The sequence below is a fragment of the Egretta garzetta genome, unplaced genomic scaffold, assembly GCF_000687185.1.
Source record: "Egretta garzetta isolate BGI_Z169 unplaced genomic scaffold, ASM68718v1 scaffold168, whole genome shotgun sequence".
Classification (NCBI taxonomy): Eukaryota; Metazoa; Chordata; class Aves; order Pelecaniformes; family Ardeidae; genus Egretta; species Egretta garzetta.
In genome coordinates this window covers 2528531-2549792 of record NW_009260675.1, presented here as the reverse complement: position 1 = coordinate 2549792, position 21262 = coordinate 2528531, and the positions used below count along the sequence as shown (strand labels likewise).

Below are 21262 nucleotides of genomic sequence, written 5' to 3'. Positions count from 1 at the left end.
AATGAAGCTGGTGAGGGGTCTGGAGCACAAGTCTGATGAGGAGCGGCTGAGGGAACTGGGGTTGTTTAGCCTGGAGAAGAGGAGGCTGAGGGGGGACCTTATTGCTCTCTACAGCTGCCTGACAGGAGGCTGTAGTGAGGTGGATGTTGGTGTCTCCCCCAAGTAGCAAGTGATAGGATGAGAGGAAATGGCCTCAAGTTGCACCAAGGGAGGTTTAGATTGGATATTAGGAAACATTTCTTCACTGAAGAAGGCACTGGAACAGGCTGTCCAGGGGAGTGGTGGAGTCCCCACCCTGAAGGTTTTTAAAAGACGGATAGATGAGGTGCTTAGGGACATGGTTTAGTAGTAGACAGGTACGGCTGGACTTGAATTTCTAATATGTGTATTGGACTAAATTTTTTCAATATATCTGCTAAATTGTCTAAAGGAGTATTTCTTCATTCCCTTGTTAAACTGCCAACAAGAGTAGGCCATCCCCATGTACTGGAAGATGAGCGGGTGGGGAAGAAAACCGGACTGGCTGAGCTGAGAGCTGGAAGCTTTGGCTGGATCTCAGAAAAAAGAGGAAGGTCTATGACCTTTGGAAGAAGGGGCAGGCATCTCAGGAGGACTACAAGGTTGTTGTGAGGTCATGCAGAGAGAAAATTAGAAGGTCTAAAGCCCAACTAAAACTTAAATTGGCAAATTCTGTGAAAGATAATAAAAAATGTTTCTATAAATATATTAACAACAAAAGGAGAGCCAAAGAGAATCTCCATCCTTTACTGGATGCAGGGGAAACTATAGTGACAAAGGATGAGGAACTTAAAGCCTTCTTTGCCTCAGTCTTTAATAGTAAGGTCAGCTGTTCTCTGGGTACCCAGCCCCCTGAGCCAGAAGACAGGGAGCAAAACAAAGCTCCAATGATCCGAGAAGAAATGGTTAGTGACCTACTCAGCCAATTAGACATACACATGTCCATGGGGCCAGACAGCGTCCGCCCAAGGGTGCTGAGGGAGCTGACAGAGGTGCTCACCAAGCACCATTCCATCCTCTGTCAGCAGTCCTGGATGACTGGGGAAGTTCCACTTGACTGGAGGCTGGCAAATGTGACGCCCATTTACAAGAAAGGCCAGAGGGAGGATCCATGGAACTACAGGCCTGTCAGTCTGACCTTGGTTCCAGGGAAGGTCATGGAGCAGATCATCTTGAGTGCCATCACACAGCACGTCCAGGACAATCAGAAGATCAGGCCCAGTCAACGTGGGTTTATGAAAGACAGATCCTGCTTGACTAAGCTGATCTCATTCTATGACAAGGTGACACACCTTGGCTGGAAAGCTGCTTGGCAGAGAGGGATCTGGGGGTACTGGCAGACAGCTGGCTGAATATGAGCCAGCAGTGTGCCCAGGTGGCCAAGAGGGCCAATGGCATCCTGGCTTGTATCAGAAATAGTGTGATCAGCAGGACCAGGGCAGTCATCCTTCCCCTGTACTTGGCATTGGTGAGGCTGCACCTCGAATACTGTGTTCAGTTTTGGGCCCCTCACTACAAGAAAGATGTTGAGGTGCTGGAACATGTCCAGAGGAGAGCAATGAAGCTGGTGAGGGGTCTGGAGCACAAGTCTGATGAGGAGCGGCTGAGGGAACTGGGGTTGTTTAGCCTGGAGAAGAGGAGGCTGAGGGGGGACCTTATTGCTCTCTACAGCTGCCTGACAGGAGGCTGTAGTGAGGTGGATGTTGGTGTCTCCCCCAAGTAGCAAGTGATAGGATGAGAGGAAATGGCCTCAAGTTGCACCAAGGGAGGTTTAGATTGGATATTAGGAAACATTTCTTCACTGAAGAAGGCACTGGAACAGGCTGTCCAGGGGAGTGGTGGAGTCCCCACCCTGAAGGTATTTAAAAGATGGATAGATGAGGTGCTTAGGGACATGGTTTAGTAGTAGACAGGTACGGCTGGACTTGATGATCTTCAAGGTCTTTTGCAACTAAATGTTTCTATGATTCTATGATTCTTAGAAAAAATGAATGCTAATTAATGTGTGTCAGTGGAGCAGTCAAGAAACATAAAAAAGCCCAACACACAAAAAAATGTCTCATTAGAATCAAAGCAGTGAACTAAGACAGTATACCTAATTAAATGATCATATGCATGCGACTTAGCCAAGTTTCAACATTTCAGATGCTCAGATGAGCTTTCTTATGAACACTAAGTACAAGATGTCTTAGCATTACTGGTAAATGGAAATCCACAAAAGACTAAGTATTTTTTCCTTATGTCATATCTGCATTGGCTTCATAGGACAAATATTTATTGAGTGCCCTCTTTTAGAGTTGTTAAGAGTTTGAAAACTTCACAATTTTTTTTATTCCTATTGTGTTTGTAGATCAATTAGTAATAAATCACATTTCTCTTCTATAGGCTTAGCTAACAGAAGGAGCTACCATGCCTGAGTAACTCAGAGCTTTCTGCATGCAAAAGCAGTTATATATACCACCAGCGTGCCTAGCTTCCTGCTGGAGGCAAAAGGAAGGGTTGCCAGTAACACAGAATGATCTTCTGTTTCTGATTGTACAGCCCCTTACAATTGCAGGCACCTGGACAACCAAGCTAGAGCAACTTTCCAATCTATGTCCTAATTTGAAATACTGTGTTTATAGCAAGGAAGGACAGTGGCATGCGGTCACATTTAATTCTTCCCCATTCATTCCTGGGACTTATGGAACATGGGCTTAGCTCAGTGCTTGCCTGTGACAGATAATAATACAGCTCACATATTCCTAATTACAGTGAGCTCATTTGTAGTGGTTGTTGAGGAAGAAATCTCGAATCAGTATATTAAAAATATAATTACATGAAATGGTTTTTCCATGTGTAATTTTGCAATTTTGAAATTTGATATCTCACAATCTTTCAGAATAGATTGTTGTATATGTCTGTTGTTCAGTAATATATACCTATAATTCCTGGATATCGCAGAATCTTCAAATAATCAAAGTCAAAACTGCTTGTATATTGTTTACCTTGTAGTCTCCTTTTAGTGCAATCATATGTGGCTGAGGTGACTTTTACCTTATGGAAATCCTTCTCAGTGAAACTATTTCTACCTGTGTGGTAACTTGAAGACGATGTGATGTTGTAAGCCCTAGCTAAAGCAGGACAGCTGCTTGATGTTGTCAGGAATGAGGAATTTGCAACAGTTTTATATCATAACTATGCTTGAAAAAAGGGCAGATCTTCATTTAGGCTGGCTAAGGGAAGCTAACCAGCTCCAGATATATTGGAAGTGCTGACAAGCCATATTAAATTTTAGCAGGCCAAATTCAGCCTCAGGTCCCTTTCCAAACTTGAAGCTAAATAGCTTACTTTAAGTGAAAATGAAGTTGACTATCCTAGTCAGTTTAAGATAAGAAAATAAATCCCTCACCCCTAGCTTGTTTTTAGTCCAGCCTAAGCATATTGTATAACCTGTAGTACTAAGTCAAGGTATAGCACAGTTTAAAGTGCAAGTTGGATTAATGCAAGTCATCGCATGAATCTGTGATTCATGGTTCAGATTTACTTCATATACATCTGAGCAATTCTATCAATTAGCAGCATTATACCTCCAGTTTGGTGCAGTTTTGTAAACCCCTGCTTAATATCCACCAAAGACATTAACTAATGTGGCTAAATAAGGGTGATACATTTCAGGCCACACTTCATTCCCTGGTTGGAAACTTGCAGTTACTACTTATCAGATAGGATGAAACCTTCATCAGAAACCTGGAATAAGGTTTCTAACTCCGTTTTCTTCTTTTGTTGTGAGGCAGCTTAACTGTACTTCCATCCCACTTCAGTGAGAATTTATGAAGCAATAAAATCAGATTTGTTGGCTTAGTAACTGTAAGAGAAACATTTGATCTTGGCAATTTTGAAGAATCTAGTTACCTGAGTTTAACTTTTATGGTGAAGCTACTCGATTTTGGTCATTAATATTGATTTATATTTGCCATGAAATAACTTGTGACTGGTTTCAGGCAAAGGTAAAAGTGATGATTGCCATTAGATCTAAGGGAAGAGGAGGCGATTCTATGAAAAACTGCAAAGACCAAGCTCTAGAGTTATTAAGTATAGAGGATAAAAGTGTTGCCAGAATCCAGCAAATTCATTACTTTATAATACTACCCAATAAATATAAAGCAAGAGTTTTAATGACAGTGTTGTCAGATAATACACCTTCAGAAAAGTTTTTCTCCTTCATAAAAAGTTACTTATGATTTTCTCTAGTTAGAACTCAATTATAACCATGGATGCTAGTTTGGGCTGGTTGCAAAGTACCTTTGAGGTTTGTTACTTTATTCATCTTGATATTGTTTCAAAGAAATTCACTGGGGAGAACCTTTTTTTTCTGTAATTGGCTTCCAGAATGGGATTAGAGGAAAGCTATTAAAATTTCTCACAGGTGCTTATAATTATTTTATAAATTATTATTTATATTCACTCATTTATATAATGATTTCCTATTCTACTGATTTTGTTATTGTAAAAATTGTCTAGGTGAACTTCTTCCCAAGACTCTTCAACTCTTCAAAGTTTACTACTATTTCGCTTCCATTCAAATAAGTATGCTGATTTTCAGTTTTGTAGGTAAAAGAGACGAGAAATTGCCTGAATGTGGCCTTTGATTGCATGATGGCAAAGTTGGATCTAGTGATCCAAATATTAGTAATAAAATACCTTAAGATGCTGACTCATTCTGCAACAGGACTTTCCATTTATGGGGATTTCAGTGTGTCTGTGAACTCTTGTGAAACACTGTTTTTCTTCTCTGATGAAAACCAAGCTAATTAGGCATATATGCTTGAGGAACTCTTTATATTGTCTTCCCTGCCTGCTAGTAAGTAGAAGGCATGATGTTTTATTAGCTAGTTAGCAAAGAGTTTCTGTCTTATGTAGCCTGAAGATGGGGCTAATGCCAATATGCCTGCTGTATTACAGGCAAGCAAAGAAAGCTAGCATTCAGTTGAACCCTCTGTCTGTATCACCAGGTCAACCATAGGAGAATTCAGTTTCAAATAGTGCATACAGAATATTTCTAAATAGGTATTTTCTGAAAGCTTGTGTATTCTGACTGTGTAATCTTATTCCCAGCAAAACTCAGATATTGCCAGAGAGTAGCAGTGACAACACTTACTTGGACAAAGGAAAGACCTCAGGACTCTCATTTACAAACTTCTTAATGCATATTATCTGAATTACAGAACGAGATATTCTGAAACAGAAATCTTCCCAGTTTATGAAAAAAAAAACGGAGCATAAACTAAAATATTTATGTATCTATTACTGAACCTGGTAGAAGGGTGCTGGGAATGCAGAAGGGACAGAAAGAGAGTTCCTGTTCAGTACAGGAACCTGCAGCATAATGAGAATTGTCTCTATATGTGGAGGTAGGGAAATCTTTAAAACAGACAAACAATACAAAACACCTCGTACAATATGGCGCATAATAACGTATTTTGAGATCTGCTTCAGTCTGGATAATTTCCAGTGTCTCATTAAGCAAGACAATGCCATTTTTTGAAGCATAGAACAAATTTTGCTTGAAAGATTTGGGGAAGAGCATGTGCTACTGATGAGAGGGCTATAGATCTTGAGACTATTAGCAAAAAAATTTCTCTCTTGCTTCCATACCTGTCAAGCCACTCAAAGAAATCTTTGTCAGATAATGAGCCAGTGTTTCTTTCCACTGTGTCCAACCACTGTCTCTATCTGTACCACTCACATCTGGGTAAGGTAATATTAAAAGAAAAATTAGAGTTGTTGAGCAAGATGACTGAGAGATGTGGCAATGACACCGAGTCTCAACAAAAATCTCAGAATCTTAAAAAAATCTCAGAAAAATCTCTCTCAAAAGTCTCAGAAACTAGTTTGTTTTAGTAATTGTTTGAGATGAAGAACATATCCAACTGGGAGCATTCAACCTGTTCCCTTCAAGAACCGTGTTTATGACAACGGGTGTAATCTGTACCCCTGGGAGAAATGAGGGAGGATTCTGAGGGTCCTTCTTTGAAGGGTAGGTTATATACTTCATCTAATCCTAGAAATATTTCCTCATGAATCAATGTCACTTCTAGTTTATCCAGATCAGACATAAGCCTACTGGCTTCCTTCCTGGTTACTGGCAGAGGTTGGAGGAAGAGCAAGGAACATTATATCTGGGGCAGATGAAAAGGTGCGTTAGATCATCTTGCCTCAACAGATTGACCTCACTGCTTTCTGTAGGCAGGTTACAAAAAATGATGATGGGAATGAACCATACGGATTTCGGAATTGAAAACCAACAGGGATGAAAAAGAGTGATCAAATAACAACCTGTAGATTTGTCTGAAGCACTGGGTCAGAAGTATTGCAAAGGGAATTCTGTTCACCTTGCCAGGAATGGCAAACAGGTCAAGAGCATCTCTTGATGAATGGCAAGATGTCCGCCAAGACAGGAGATCATCAGACAGGATGTCTGGGGTATCTGTATTGGTTTTAGGAGTTGCCAAGAATTTTTATGTAGTTTCTTTGTAATGCAGTTGTTAAGTGTACAAGATCAAAAGGTATTTATAGTCTATAAGGACATCTTTACGGAGATGTTATTCTGAGGAAAAAGGCAAAACTGGAGACATTGTAAAATATTATTGGCTGAAATGCTGTTTTGTAAATCGCGAAAATCAAATGAGCTATGGTTAACAACTATGCCTGTTTTTAACTATTCACAGCTATGTAATGGTCTAAAAGATAAAAAAATTCTTCAAATATTGGCAAATTGCTGTTTTTCTAATTTCTTTGCTAGGAAATATTGTCAAACATGAAATCAAAGTCTCAGTCCCCACTAAAACTGTAGCTGTTTTATTTATACTTAGCAAATATTGAATATCTGAAACATAATGAGGAAAAGTGTCAGTGATATTTAGTAACCATAAAAGAATAAAGTAAAATAAGGGGATTTTTCAGAACAAAAAATGCTCCTTTCTAATATTTGTTCTTTTAGGCACTGGTGACATGCCCTTTCATTTGTAAACATGGGATCGTTCATGCTTTATTTTGCCTTGGGAATCTCTGCTATGATTAATTTAAGGAAAGTAATTTTGCTGGAATTAATATGATTGACAACTAGCCAAGAAAAACATATATGAACCCTCCCTCTGAGAAGAAAAGTGGTATAAAACAGAGGAAGACAAGAAACAAAAAAATGAGCAAAGTAATTTGTAGCCACATATAAAGTAACAATTTTAATTTTGATGGTGCTGTTTGTTGCTTTTTAATTTTGAGAATCTGGGCAATAATTTAATACAGAAAATGACTATTAACGATTGGTGAGCTTTTGCAAATAAATGCCACAATGTAGTAATAAAATGTCACTATTGTAGAGAATACTGAACCTTGTTCTATTTGCCCTGTAGGCAAGACATTATTTATGTAAAACCTCCAGCTCTTTTTATGTAGTGTGTGCATCTTCTAATAATACAAGGCCAAGATTATGAAGTGGGATCAAAAAAATGGTGATGACATATTTGCCTGTCAACAAATGCATCTCCAGAAAATCAAGTTATTGCTTGGAAATATCACAAGTTTTGATAAGGAATGTTATTTGAGGTAGGCAATGGGCTCGCTGCTAAGGCTTTTAGAAACTAGGGCCAGGTTCCTATTTTGCTGGATTTGTAATAATACATTAAGTCAGTTTGTTTAGAACTTTTTCTTATGCAAATATTTATATATTCCTTGACAAAAAGTAAGAGAGACTAATTTGACAAAATAAAAGTCAACTGGGATGTAAGCAGTCCAGCCTCAAATCTATGCATTGAATCAGATAGAGAAGGGATAAGCTGTTCCATCCATTTAAGTAGCTCTTAATAATTGTGAAATATAATGCAATATTTCAGCTGTTGTGCAATATTACATAGTAGTTCATGTTTTGCCTTCCTATAAGCAAAGCTAGAGATAAATGGCAAAATAATACAAGAATGAAAACTTATTAAGTATTCTGAAATTCCAAACTACTTTTTTTTCCAAAACTTATTTAAATAAGATAATAATTTTGGCTTTTCGATATTATTCTTCTTTATAGAAATGGACTGGTTTTGCTGAAAACACATTGTGACAAGGAACGTACACCCATCTCTAATCCAGAACACTTGAGACTGAGGCTTACATTTTAAAACGCAGTTTAAATTGCACTCATTGCTAGAGATGGAGGTGGTGATATATCTTCATGCTTCTTGTTGTAGAAATTCCCTTGGAGGCTAATCAACCCCATGGTAACCTCTCCTGCCCAACAAAGTCATTCTAGACTAGATTTATTATGCAACTCTCTATGTCTGACATTTACGCACATAGCCAGTCTTGTGACGATCAGTAGCGCATTGAACTAGTATGCCTTAGAAATGAAGACAAATTTTGGGGTACGATTTCTGAAGAAAGCTCTGCTTGTCCCCAAGGATTGTTTTCCCTAGCTTGTTGTGTAATTCTCAATTTTGTTATGATTTTACTTTTTTTTCTTTGTTATATGGAAATTGATTTTCAGGGCTGGATCCTTGTCTAATTAAATGGTAGTGCTTACAATGACTGTAACAGAACTATACTAAAGTACTTCAACAGTGGATCACCTTTTTCTCCTTTATGTCTGAAGTACTTCAACAGCGGATCAACTTTTTCTCCTTTGCATCTATATCCTGATATACACATAGATTTAGACATAGAGGAAATATGGAACATGGAGGAAAAATGTGGAAGGAAAAGTCGATTTTGGAAAGAGCAGGCTGCAATATTATTTGAGTATATATAACCCCATACATTTACAAATTATGCTGGCAAAGAGAAAGGAAAACTCATCTGCATTAGTGTCCATATCCTTTCTCAAGAAGCTGAATGATTTTTCCTTTTCTAATTTTTCTGTTCCAGAGAGCCATTGGTTATAGTGCAAAGTCTTTCATCCTGACGGCAGATCATTTCACTCTGGAGAAAGTCCCACTGCTTTTCACATAGGCAAAGTGCATTTTTTTTTTTTTTTACTGTAACCCTCTTTTTATGTTCTCTATATATCTCTAATGATATAGTGAAGAAAATAAAGAAAAAGCTCAGCCTCAGTGAGACCAGACCTTTCATATAGAGTTCTCAAATCCTTCCAAAGCAGGCAACAGGATATCCCAAAACATTAATTTTGTTCCCCATAGTGAACTTATTTTCTTCCCCAGATCAGTTTACAATGGCTTTGTCCCAGGTAAGTACGCAATAATAACCCCTCCATCCGTTCCCCATTTCTCTTGTCCAAGTCCTAGGTGACTGCCCTGCCCTAATCCTTCTACTGGGCCAAAATAAAAGCCCTTCCCTGAATGCAAGCAGCGGCACGTGACAAGTTAGATGCACTGCCAACATGTATTTTATATAAACAGAGAAGAAACATCTGTCTTCTTCATGCCCAGATGCTGACTGTTCTTTTCCCTGAGAGGTGTAACCTCTTGTGCAGCCTGAGCTCGCAGCCTCCTCTTGAAGCTAGCACTTTGACTTAACAGGTTTCCCTTGAAGTACATTTAGTAGGAGCAGTTCTGGATGTCAAAGAAATATAAACTGGAAGGGGTAACTGAGTGCAACCGAGCAATTTTGAAACTTCCCCTAAATGGCTTTCCCTCATCTCAGTGAATAGGTACCTACACCTTTAGGAACTGGACTTCAAAGAAGCTAAGATGTTTTCCGTCTCTTACAAGTTTAGTTTTTAAAGTGGCTACTAAACCAGTCTTGAACCCTGCTTTTTTATTTATGTTTGATTTAATAGGTTGGTGGGTAGAATTTTGATTCTGTTGTATACATGGTCTGCTTGTGTATTTCACACCATGTTTTTGAAATACAGCCAGTTTTCATGCTAGAACAGGAATACTTTTGTCAGAAACAACAGATACATTATTCACTTCCTTAAATTTTTTATTATCTGCCATGTCTTTTTTTCCCAGTGACCAGGTATTTGAAATTGGAGTACTGGATATTTTTGGATTTGAAGAATTTCAAAAGAATACGTTTGAACAGGTAAGTGGCTATGTTTTGCTGTATTTGCTGTAACTGGGCCAGTGAGTAGGAGGACAATACACTGGATTGGAAGAAAGATCAAAAAGGTCTTCAGATGCCTTGGACAAAAAATAGATCGAAAATGCTACATTATGCTAAGTGCCATTACTGGCAGATTCACCTCTGTGTGACTTCACAACATGTGACTTTTAAAAAAATTTAATTACATCCATGGAAAATAAATTAAACTTTAGCTCATTGAATGCTTAAAAATCCATTTAAATATCAAACATTTTTTGAAAATCATAGAACAGTTTGCCCACCTTCAGCATTAGTCTCTGAACACCAAAGCTCTTGTGAATTACGTATTTCTGAAAGCATTAGCAACTCTACACAACATGCTGAAAGAGATGTCTAAGTTATTGTTCAGTTGTTCATTCATTCTGTAATGCACCAGAAGAAAATCAAAGCATAGAATAGTAAATCAAAGCATAGAAAAGAATAGAGATGGCATCAGCAACAACAAAGGACTCGTTATTGTTTGAAATCAGAATTTGCCCCTTCATCCCAGTCAACCCTTTGTTTTATGGCTCAGCTTTCTCTTTCTAGTGAAACAGAAATCACAGAGCCACATTAGTTCAGTTTGTGTAGCACGTTTACATGCCTACCCGATAAGTTCTGCAACTGACATCATGAAATACCATGAATTCCAATTTCTTGGGTAAGTCATTTTCTGCTTAGTGACTGCAGACACTGCTTGAAGAGAAAATATGAGACTTAAAGAAAAATGAGTAAGAAGCAATTCATTTTATGATTTCTGAGTAGCAAACATGATAATTTCAAAATCAACTTTGCATTTTTATTTTATTTTTTCTAAATAAATATATTTCAAGAGACACTTACTGTCCCTTCACCTGGACTGAATGCATTTTGTGGAGTAATATTGAGTAATATTCTGAGTCATTACCTCAGAAACTACTGAACTGAATTCCTGAGAAGATAGAATAGAGGTGAGGGAATTACAAAGTTCATTTTTATATGGACTCTATAATGTGATTAACATATATGATTCCTGAAGTGACAGGCTGCAGTATCAATAAAGAGAAGTAGTTTGGATCTTCACATGGCACAACGTAGTTGTGCAGACGTACCCAAAACAGCCTGCACTCAAAAGCTTGAGCAGTCTAGCAGTCTAGCCTGGTTCAGTATTCTGCCTGGGCTCGTTAACCTTGATGATAAACAGGCTTGTTAGCCCAGATAGGGTCCTCATGCAAAACATTGCATCATGTCTGCAAACATGCCCAGTGTCAAGGCTTGTGATTGCAGAACGTTAACTTTAAATGTTACACCCAAACAGTGGAGGAGCCATAAAAATTATTTTTTCATCACATTTAGATTAACATATATTAAAATGGCATTACAAAACTAACTTGGGGAAAATGAATCTTTTGTTTCAAATTAGTGTAAGACAAGGAATTATTTGTGATAACTGTTTGCCTGCTTTCTTTAAAAAAAAAAAAAAAAATGCAACTGTTTTCAAGAAAGATTAAAACCTCCCAATTGCCCAAATCTGTGGACATTCCAAGCAGCTGCGTGAATCTTTCTGGTGCTTCAAATCAGGTCAGTTGATAGACAGTTTAATATCATAATTAAGAGAACAATATGATACTAAATCATCTGTCAATGTAGCAATTAATTTTAATAGACTGTGTTTGAAGACGGTTCAGGAAGAGAGAGATGGATAAACCAGGTAGAATAACTTGTTCACTCCAGTGAGTGTGTTGGAATGACGAGGCATCAGAGTATTGAAATGTCAAAGGCAAACAACGGTCTAGGAACGGTTTGTGAACAATGCATAGGACAATAGATGTCAAAGAATTAGAAAAGTAAGGTTAATTATCTCTACACCAAGAATCTGGTAACTTCTGCAGGCAAGATGACGTGACTGACAGCTTGGAAGGAGAAAAGTTTTATAAACGATTACAAAGAAGAAGGCATTAGAAGTTTAAAAAAGTATTAATTACGTGTTCAGTTTTCCCTGTATTTGGTGAACGTTGGTGAGCCTTCATTTTATAGAACATATGTGTGATACAGGATATTTACAATAGCTAAAATAGGACATGTAATTCTAAAGTAACAGTAAACAAGTGCATGAAATAAGCAATAGCGAGTCGAGCTGTGATTTTTGGTATGAAATGTAAAAGCTGAGAGACAAGGGGCATTGTTTTTAGAAACCACAGTCTGAGGGAGTCATTGCTCAATAAATACCGAAAGCTTCTGAATTACCAGGGCTCAGTGAGTTACTGCTCATCATCTGAGCTATGGTAAATGACTACAGTACACTTTTAGCTCACCCCAATTACAATTTACAATCACTTCCTAGCAGTGATTATTAGCTTGGGAACAGCATTTTCCTAGAGCAGCTGCATACCTGCTGTGCCAGTACAGCGTTGTAGACAGCCGCACTGGAACATGGTCAGAAGTAAGGACAGATTTGTCTGTCCTATTCTATACAGAAGCAGCCTTCAATTTGTGATCATCTCGGGAAATATGAGTGCTCTACCAAAAATAGCAATGGTAGATTTCAGTGTTCATTTTCAATGTTTTCTTAGGTTTCTTTTTTTGAGGGGAACTATATTTAAAGCTAGGTTAGATCTTATCTGTGGTTCCTTCACAGCACAACTCCAAATAGTGCATTCAAGGAATTCTGATATTTCTTTAAACCTTTATGCTGCTGTCTTCTTTATACCTTTGCGCTAGTATATTCTTTGACCACAAGAGCATGCAACGCAAACAGAAAGAACTCACAGCAAATGAACATAACAAGCAATAAGCAGGAGGGAAGGCTGATAAAATTGCCTGTATCATTGCCCCCTAATTGTTTCTAAGAAAATTGTAGTATACTAGAAGAACCAGACCTTAGAGTAGCAAGAGAAGCTTTTCTCCCCCTGCAGAAAGCCAGGTCTTTCTATGGAAATGGTGGTCTGTAGTCGTGGAAGCATCACAAAGAACAATAATGCAGTTAAATAAAATGGACTCTAGTAGTCTTTGCTCTCTGATGTCTAATTCAAGTGGTAAACTGAAAAAATGTTTAGCTCTTGCTAAATAAATTGTTTAGCTCTTGCATGGTATTTTGCCTCTGCAGACCTCTTAAGTTTTGCAGAAGAAAGTATATAAATATATACTCTTTTTTTATTGGAAATGTAAGCGGTTTATCGGAATTAAGACGATAGATGACGGGAACAGTCAAGTGTCTCTTGACTCCCATTCAACTCTATACCCATTAAAGCATGTGCGGCATGATCTGCGTGGTGCCGTAGAGCGCTGAGAGAGGGATGGCTCCCGTGGCAGCTCTGCGCAGCGCACCTCTCGCGATAGGAGCTGGCTGGCTCCAAGAGCACGGAGCCTTGCCTACCCCACTCAGGACTTCACAGTCACTATGGTGAAGCAGAAGAGCTCGTACAGCGCATCTGTATTTGGAATTTTCACCTATGTTTATTATTAGGTGTGGTAGGTTTTAACTTCTCAGCGCATTACTTTTTTCGTTAACCCTTCTGAGACTTCATTTAATTTTGTCCTGTGACCTTTCCTTGCCAAAACAGCCATAACAGAATATTTTTTTTATATTAAAGTGCATTGCCTCAGCCATGAGACCATTTCTAGCTATTCAAATGTAATCTCATGCTGCCTGTTTTGTAGATGGATGGATGTGAATAGGTAACAGTTACATGACTTAACTTTTCTACGGTCATTGCAGTCTCAGTGATAGCAGACGTGCGGTCACGCACTCAAGTTTTTGCATTCGGACAGTCTGAAGGAGCATTCCAATATTTCATTTTATGCAGAAGAAATCAGCTGCCTTTGATTTTGCCTGCCCAGAGCGTAGACAGTTGGTCCTGCTTGCCTCTGTACGAGCCTGTGGCATCGGCGGCTGCTGGTGCATGCTGAGCTCTGATCCCAGGCAGGGACTCGGATGCAGAACCTCCCGCTGCACTTCCCAGTGCTGGGGCATTCCTTATTCCCCATAGAATGAGGGACAGTGCTTAACTATCTTAATTCAGCCTTTAACCAGGAAAATGATGTGATGTTTTTAAGTCAGAGTTTTGCTAGCCTCCATGCACAGGAAGGTTTTAATATCCTTGTTGCAGAGCAGCAAGAGTCAGCGGATCCTTGGCATCAGGGAGGCAGGCACCAGGAGGACGCCAGGGCCAGCCATGGTGGGCCTGATGGGCACCATCCCGCAGGGCCTGAGTGTGGTGGGCAGAGCCAGGGCCAGTAAGGGCGCCCCCCGGGGCAGGGGGTCCTGTCAAGGAGCAGCTGGAGACAGGGCCGGAGAGCAGCACTGCCATGGTGGCACCTGGGGCTGGGCCCACGGGCAGGGTGTGGGTGGGGGGTGGTCCTGGGGAAAGCTGGGCGGGGCTGTAAAAGCCTACTCCTGCCTTCAGGGGCCTGGTGATCCTGCATTTTAATTTGTTCCTGTGGCTCTTGCATGGCTTTTTGTCATGGTGTACCCCTGTTCCCTCTCAGTCTATTTGGTCTTTTTTCCAGACTGCACACACGTCGTTTTCCATTTGTGTGGGACACTTGTCCGGCCAGCGTTCTAGTTGGCCTCTGGAAGACCAGTGCTACTCAGTTTGGAAGTTGGCTTATCATGTACCTGACATTAAAATGTCTATTTTTTTTCCTCTATTCTTTTACGGTAGACACATTTGTGGCCAAAATTAAATTCATCTATCTAAAATAGAGATTCACAGCTAGATTCAGTTTGTGATTGATTGGTGACATGCTGCACAGGATATTTATTAACCAGTATCTTACTTGTCCACAGCAGCACCCTTTTTTATCCCACAGTACTTGCTGGTCAGAAGGATGAGCGAAAAAATAATTTGGAACTGTTTCAGTACCTTTAATTCCAAATTCTTTCAAGGACAGACTGTTGTTACCATGCTTGTTTGCTTGTTTTCTTAATACTGTTCCACTTTGTATTGAAAATATGTCCCTTCTAGAGGGGCTTTTCAGACCCCCCCTTTGTTGAAGGCTTTTCAGGTGACAGCTACCCGTAATAAAATTTGAATATAGCACCAGGCTCTGTTTGACTTTATTTGAGGAGCACAGATCGGCTAATGGCAACTGACCCTGGAGATGACATGAATTCCCAGTGAAATAGTTCTTCTGACAGAAAGGCAGAAAATCTGTGTTGGAACTGCATGGAAAACAAGAAATCTATATTATTATCTACTGCCCCTAAAAGGCAAAGGAAAAAATGTAAGGGGTTCTGGGTTTGTTATACATTCATTAAAAATATTCTGACTGGCACTCTACTTAAAAAAGAGGATGTGGAAATGTCTGGGTAGCAGACAAAAGGGGGAACAGTGATCAAGATACTTCTGAGAAATAAGCGATTACAAACCTTAGGTTTAAATATATTTTCTGAGTCCAGCCTCAGTAGAAGATGATTCTGCCTTCCGCTATCTTAGCATTACATTTTTGAGAAATGCTAGAGCACATCCTTGCAAATTAAACTTGGCATTGTAGCTGCATCATCTTGGCCAATAACATACGGCTTGATAGATGTGTTGATATGACAGCTGTAAGCTTTACTCCACGCTCTGAATACGCATCCCTTGAGAGAGCTAATCCTTCTGCATGACCAAAGGATGTAAATGAGCTTTCCAAAGGGTGTTTACATCCATCGTTCCCACACTGATTGACAGTCACCAAGTTTTCTTTTCACAAATTCCCCTTTTTTTGGCTATGCCTTTTCAAATAGATAGTTATATAAAGCGAAGAACAGGAAAATTTCGTTAGTCATAGGTGCTTTTCTGTCTTCGGAGTATGGTACAATTTTGGTCTTCTGCCTAATTTTGAATTTGGATTATACTTAATAGCACTAACTGGTCAAATGTAGCAAAAAAAGAGAGATCAAGCTAACACTGTCTAATGTGATGAACACTTACTGCTTTTACCAAATGCCACTATGTTATTTTCCAAATTCTACAATGTGGATGATACTGCAAGTTGCTTGTTTAAACACGTGAACAAGAAATTATTTTTTTTCTTCTGATAATATTCTAGAAGTATTTTTTTTAATGAGCACTTGGACAAAGAGATATGGTGTATTTGTTTTCACGGAGACATGATAATGAGTTAGGATTAGAAAGGAAGACAGAAAGGAGGATTTCTTACAGAAACGACATACAGGGGAGCCAATGAGAGGCATGTGAAGAGCAGGTTAACAATATTTAATGACAAAAAGTACCATAGGTAATGCTGAGTAATGCTGCAAGGTGAACCAAATATACGATGCTTAAAGTTATTTCCACAACATTTCTTTTAGGTAAAAATTTCATTCTGTTTTCTTTTATTACTACTACATTTCCATCTAATTTTCATGGATGCAATTAAATACGTGCTTTAAAAATGTAGTTTTCTGAACTTTTCATATCTTTGGACAGAAAATATGTCATTGTTTTATATAATACTTCATGTGACATGGAGCAAAAGAAGTTGGGTTAGCAGTTAGTTTAGTTCATTTTAATCTGATTTCTACATTTCAGCTGTTTTAATTATTATGTCAACCTGTGTCAAGCTTTTAATTCATTTTATTACCTTTTCCCAGCGGGCCGTATAAAACACTGAAATGGAGAAAGATATGATCAGAATGTCTTGCTTTCCAGCAGTCCCTGGCTGGTCTCCTGGTTCTCATTCTGCAGAGCTGTTCCTCACAGCCACTGCTAGAGAGAGCAGCTTTGGAGGAACTTGCAGTTTGTATAAGCCCTTGAGCTTGCTTTCTGGTCTGGTTTGCAGAACCTCACCATCGTTATGGCAAGTCTGCCAGTCTGAATGATGGTATTGCTTATATTACTAAAAAGGACACCAGTGTATGCTATAGCATACTGATTAGTACAATTTAGAAATGGGGTTTTTTTTCTTTACCAGCTCAGCATGTTGTGTATGAACATTTTAACAAAATACTACACCTTTTACTTTTGGCAGCTAAAATCAATGCTATTTATCAGATCTTTTTAAGTTATGAAGTTGTGACTAAGACAGTCTTTCCCTTTGTCATGGTTTAACCCCATCCAGCAACTAAGCACCACCCAGCCGCTCGCTCACTTCCCCCCAGCGGGATGGGGGAGAGAATAGGAAGGGTAGATGTGAGAAAACTCATCGGTTGAAAGAAGAATAGTTTAATAATTGAAATAAAATAGAATAATAAAACAACAACAACAATAATAATGATAATATACAAAGCAAGTGATGCACAATGCAATTGCTCACCACCCACCAACCAAAGCCCAGCCCACCCCCGAGCAGCAGCCCCCTGGCCAGCTTTCCCCCAGTTTGTATGCTGAGCCATGATGTCAGGTGGTGTGGAATCCCCCTTTGGCCAGTTGGGGTCAGCTGCCCTGGCTGTGCCCCCTCCCAGCTTCTTGTGCATCTCCAGCCTACTCAGTCAGTAGAGCATGAGAAGCTGAAAAGTCCTTCATTTAGTGTAAGCCCTGCTTAGCAACAATCAAACCATCAGTGTGTTATCAACATTCTTCTCATCCTAAATCCAAACCACAGTGCTATGGCAGCTACCAGGAAAAAAATTAACTGTATCCCAGCCAAAGCCAGAACACGCTCCAGCTTGAATTGTATAGTTGTATAACTTTGCTGCACAGTCAGGTCCTCAAGTACATTTATTGTTATTATGTATTTTAGGAGTCTGGCACATGATAAAAAGAAAACTTGAGTTTATAGTGATTTTGTCAACTTTTCTTACGGTAAAATATACCTGTGTGTAGTTAAACGACACGGTTCTCTAAACAACTCATTTGCAGATAAAGATATACACAGTATGCATCATTTTAAGGCTCTACACATCATTTGAGGTATAAGCTTGTAATGTTATGTCTGCCTTCTAAAATAATGTTAAGAAGCTTCTGAAAAGATTTTGTAATTAGAATTAGAATTTGACAAGTGATCAGTAAAGTATATTTTGTCTGCCACAAAGTTAAAAAAGCTGTCTTCTTCCATAAAATAAGTAGATAGTATAAGTCAGTTGTATACTTTCATTTTTAATAAAATGAGAGAACAATCTGAATCTTTAGAAATCCCACTTTTAAAAAATAGCAATTGTATTCGAGGCTGTCTTTTGTCTGCTTTATCATGCATCGGCAAAGAAAGTTAATAACAGACATTTGGTAATAAAATGGGGTTTTTGTTTTATACTTTCTTACTATTTTTCACACAGGTCTATTTCATTGTATAGCAAGTGCAAGTTGACTATACTGGCATGAGATATTAATGGAAAATTCAGGCAGCTATTACATATTACCTGGGTTCTTTTCTCTCAGCTGAATATTAAGCCATGTACTTTTAGGATTGATCTAAATATTTCATATTTTTAATATGATTTGCTGGTGCATACTTCATTCGTGGAAGATACAGTTTAGGGCCAAAACAAAGATGTGAGTACTTCAGTCTGAAAAGAGACTGCATTGCAAGCACTCCTTGCATAATTCCTCATATAAAGGGTTATTCTTTCTGTTTTCTTAATTTCTTAGTGATAGGATAGCATTGGAGGAGATTTTATAATTTTCCACTAAAAATTCTACTTTAATATAAATAAAACAGTTAAAACATTTATTCCACAGTTATTAAATATTTACTTTTTTTTCAGATTGTGAGTTTGAATAAAATAGAAAAGGTCCCAAAATAAGCTGATACAACTCCCACCTGTTTTTAATTGAAAATCAGATTCCTATTAAACTCTTTACTTTGCATTGTATATATGGGCAAAACACAACGAGTTCTTCAGAGACTGCTTTAGACTTCAGTGACGTTATATGTCGAAGCAGGGTTTCAATGTCTGTGAATGTTGAACTAACTACAGAGTCAGGATCCTACCAAATATGTAGTAATTTTTTTTCTAAAAGCACTTTCCTTCTGTGTAGGTTTCCTGAATACAAACTGCAGAAGAATATTAAGTGTACCGATTTATACATAGAGTTACCCCATTTCAATCAATAGAATTAGTGTAAATTTGCACTGTATTTGTTAATGCTGGTACCTGATAATTCTTATGTGGAATTCACAATGAACTGTGCAGGCAGAAAACTGTTTATTCCCAATTTAATACTAATAGCTGTTAAAATGTAAATTTCCCTAGGGTCTTGCTAATCTATGGTCTGCCGAGAGATAACATATTGTGGATTGACATTTCATCAAATTCAATATTAGACGTGCAGTAAAACCTACACCGATGAATTATCCAGTAAACTTCTAATACTCTTTTTTTTTTTTTTCCTTCTTTTTACAATAGCTATGTGTCAACATGACCAATGAGAAGATACACCAGTACATCAGCGAGGTGCTTTTCCTACAAGAGCAAGCAGAATGTGTACAAGAGGGAGTTGCCATGGAAACGGTGTATTCTCCTGGTAACCATACCGCAGCCTTGGATTTTTTCTTTCAGGTAGTTTGCAGAGCCATTTTCCACCATGTATATTTATACACAGTCTCTGCATGTTAGACGAATACCAACTTTTGCCTGCATTTTCTGGTTTATGAATCTGCAGGGAAGGTTATGGGTCCAAAGAGACCACAGGGAGGGCTGTCATAGCTGCCCCCATAGCTCGAGGGCTAACAGAGCTTTCTAACAGTCCAGGGCTGAAGAAGATGTAACAGAAACTCCTCGCCTGTACTGGTTCACGCATAGCATCTGTGTGTCGTGCCACGTTGTTAATGCGGCTGTAGGACTGACGAGGCTCTGTTGTAAGCGTGGCAGTTTCTTCTGTGCTCAAAGCTAATTTCTGGAGTAGAACTTCTAAGAAGGAAGTAGCCCAATCGGTTTCCTAAAATATTATCAATATTTACCATTTTTGGCAACTGAAACATTATTCCCTACGTTTCTTGCAGCATTTTCTGATGTGCATAGCCTCGGAGACTTAGCAGAATATTTTAACCATTTTCTCCTTTTTTTTGAGGAGATACATATTTCTGTTTACTAAGTTACAAGCTGTGTTACTGTACAAGGAACAACGGAAATTCGATTGCTCCCATATAAAACGATAAAAAATTCTTTTTCATTTCAGAAACCATCAGGCTTTTTGTCAATGCTGGACGAAGAAAGCCAATCTGTTTGGTCAGTGGAACAGAGCCTTTCTAAACGCATTCAGTCTTACCTGGATTCATCAGACACAAATACAGTATATTCCTCCACAAAAGATGGAAATGGTAACCTTGCCCCAAAGGATCAGGGCTCCACATTCACTGTAATGCATTATGCTGGGAGGGTAAGTTGTTTGAATGATTGGTTGCCCGCAGTTAATGACAGAGTAAAGAAAACAAAGTTCTGCGTGGCTTCCCCAACTCCTGGCTTTAAATAACAATTCACTTTCTAGTGATGAATTTTCAGAGGACAGCTTAGAATCTCAATGCAATATCTAGGGTATAAAATCTGTGGTCTGTATCATATTGTGCAGGATTTGGGCTACCTAATTCTGTCTCCTAAGTTGTATCTTCCTCGTAAGCACTTTATGAAGAAGGGGGTGATTCAGATACCTCAGCATAAATGTTTAATGCCATTTTAGTTGGCTGTCACTTTGCTTTCAGATGTTGTTCCAGAACAGTATATGTTCCCTATAGATCCTGAGCCATGTATGTAGATACCGGCATGCATCTGGCGAAAACCCCACAGTTTTTTGTTAGTAGTCATAATCAAAATATATTTTTTTTTCTTTTTTTTTTCCCTCAAAATCCCAGAACATGATAAATGTCTCTAAATATGGCTGTAAAACAGGAGGAATGTTTTGCATTTCCCCTCCTGCAGTGTTCACAGGAAGAGTAATCAGTTCTGTAAAATAGGCCTCTTAAACTTTTCTTTCCAATAGTCCCTCATTTTCACATTGCCTCTACAACCACCCGCAACTGAAAGCAGGCAAAATAGGTATGTATTTAAAAGGATAATTTTTTTTTTTTTTTTAGATAATCTAACAGATTGGCCCCTCTGTGATTAATCTGACATGCTGCCACTTTTCTGTGTAGTATCTGAAATGAGCAAATGAATGTAGATTGTATGGGCACAATACAACGGGGGCTCTTAGTTATCACTTTTCCAAAATTTCCTCTGAAATCAGGTGAGAGCATAGACTGAAGGCTGCAGGAATCAGTCCTTACCTCTGAACAACTTGTCCTGTGTCCTTTCACACTTTCTCAGTCTTATGCAGATGATCCCATGAGCTATCCATCCACTGATGGAGTCCCA

At 38.7% G+C, this 21262-nt stretch overlaps 1 protein-coding gene across 1 annotated transcript in view; it reads left to right on the top strand.

The window, feature by feature from the left end:
* MYO16 (myosin XVI) overlaps positions 1-21262 on the top strand; it is a gene marked incomplete at its 5' end in the record, with an annotated part of 129700 nt that overhangs the window by 6956 nt on the left and 101482 nt on the right. The window contains 3 exons of the mRNA XM_009645751.2: positions 9957-10029; positions 19319-19471; positions 20091-20291. Coding sequence (XP_009644046.1) covers positions 9957-10029; positions 19319-19471; positions 20091-20291 — 427 coding nt within the window. The remainder of the gene's footprint in view (positions 1-9956; positions 10030-19318; positions 19472-20090; positions 20292-21262) is intronic.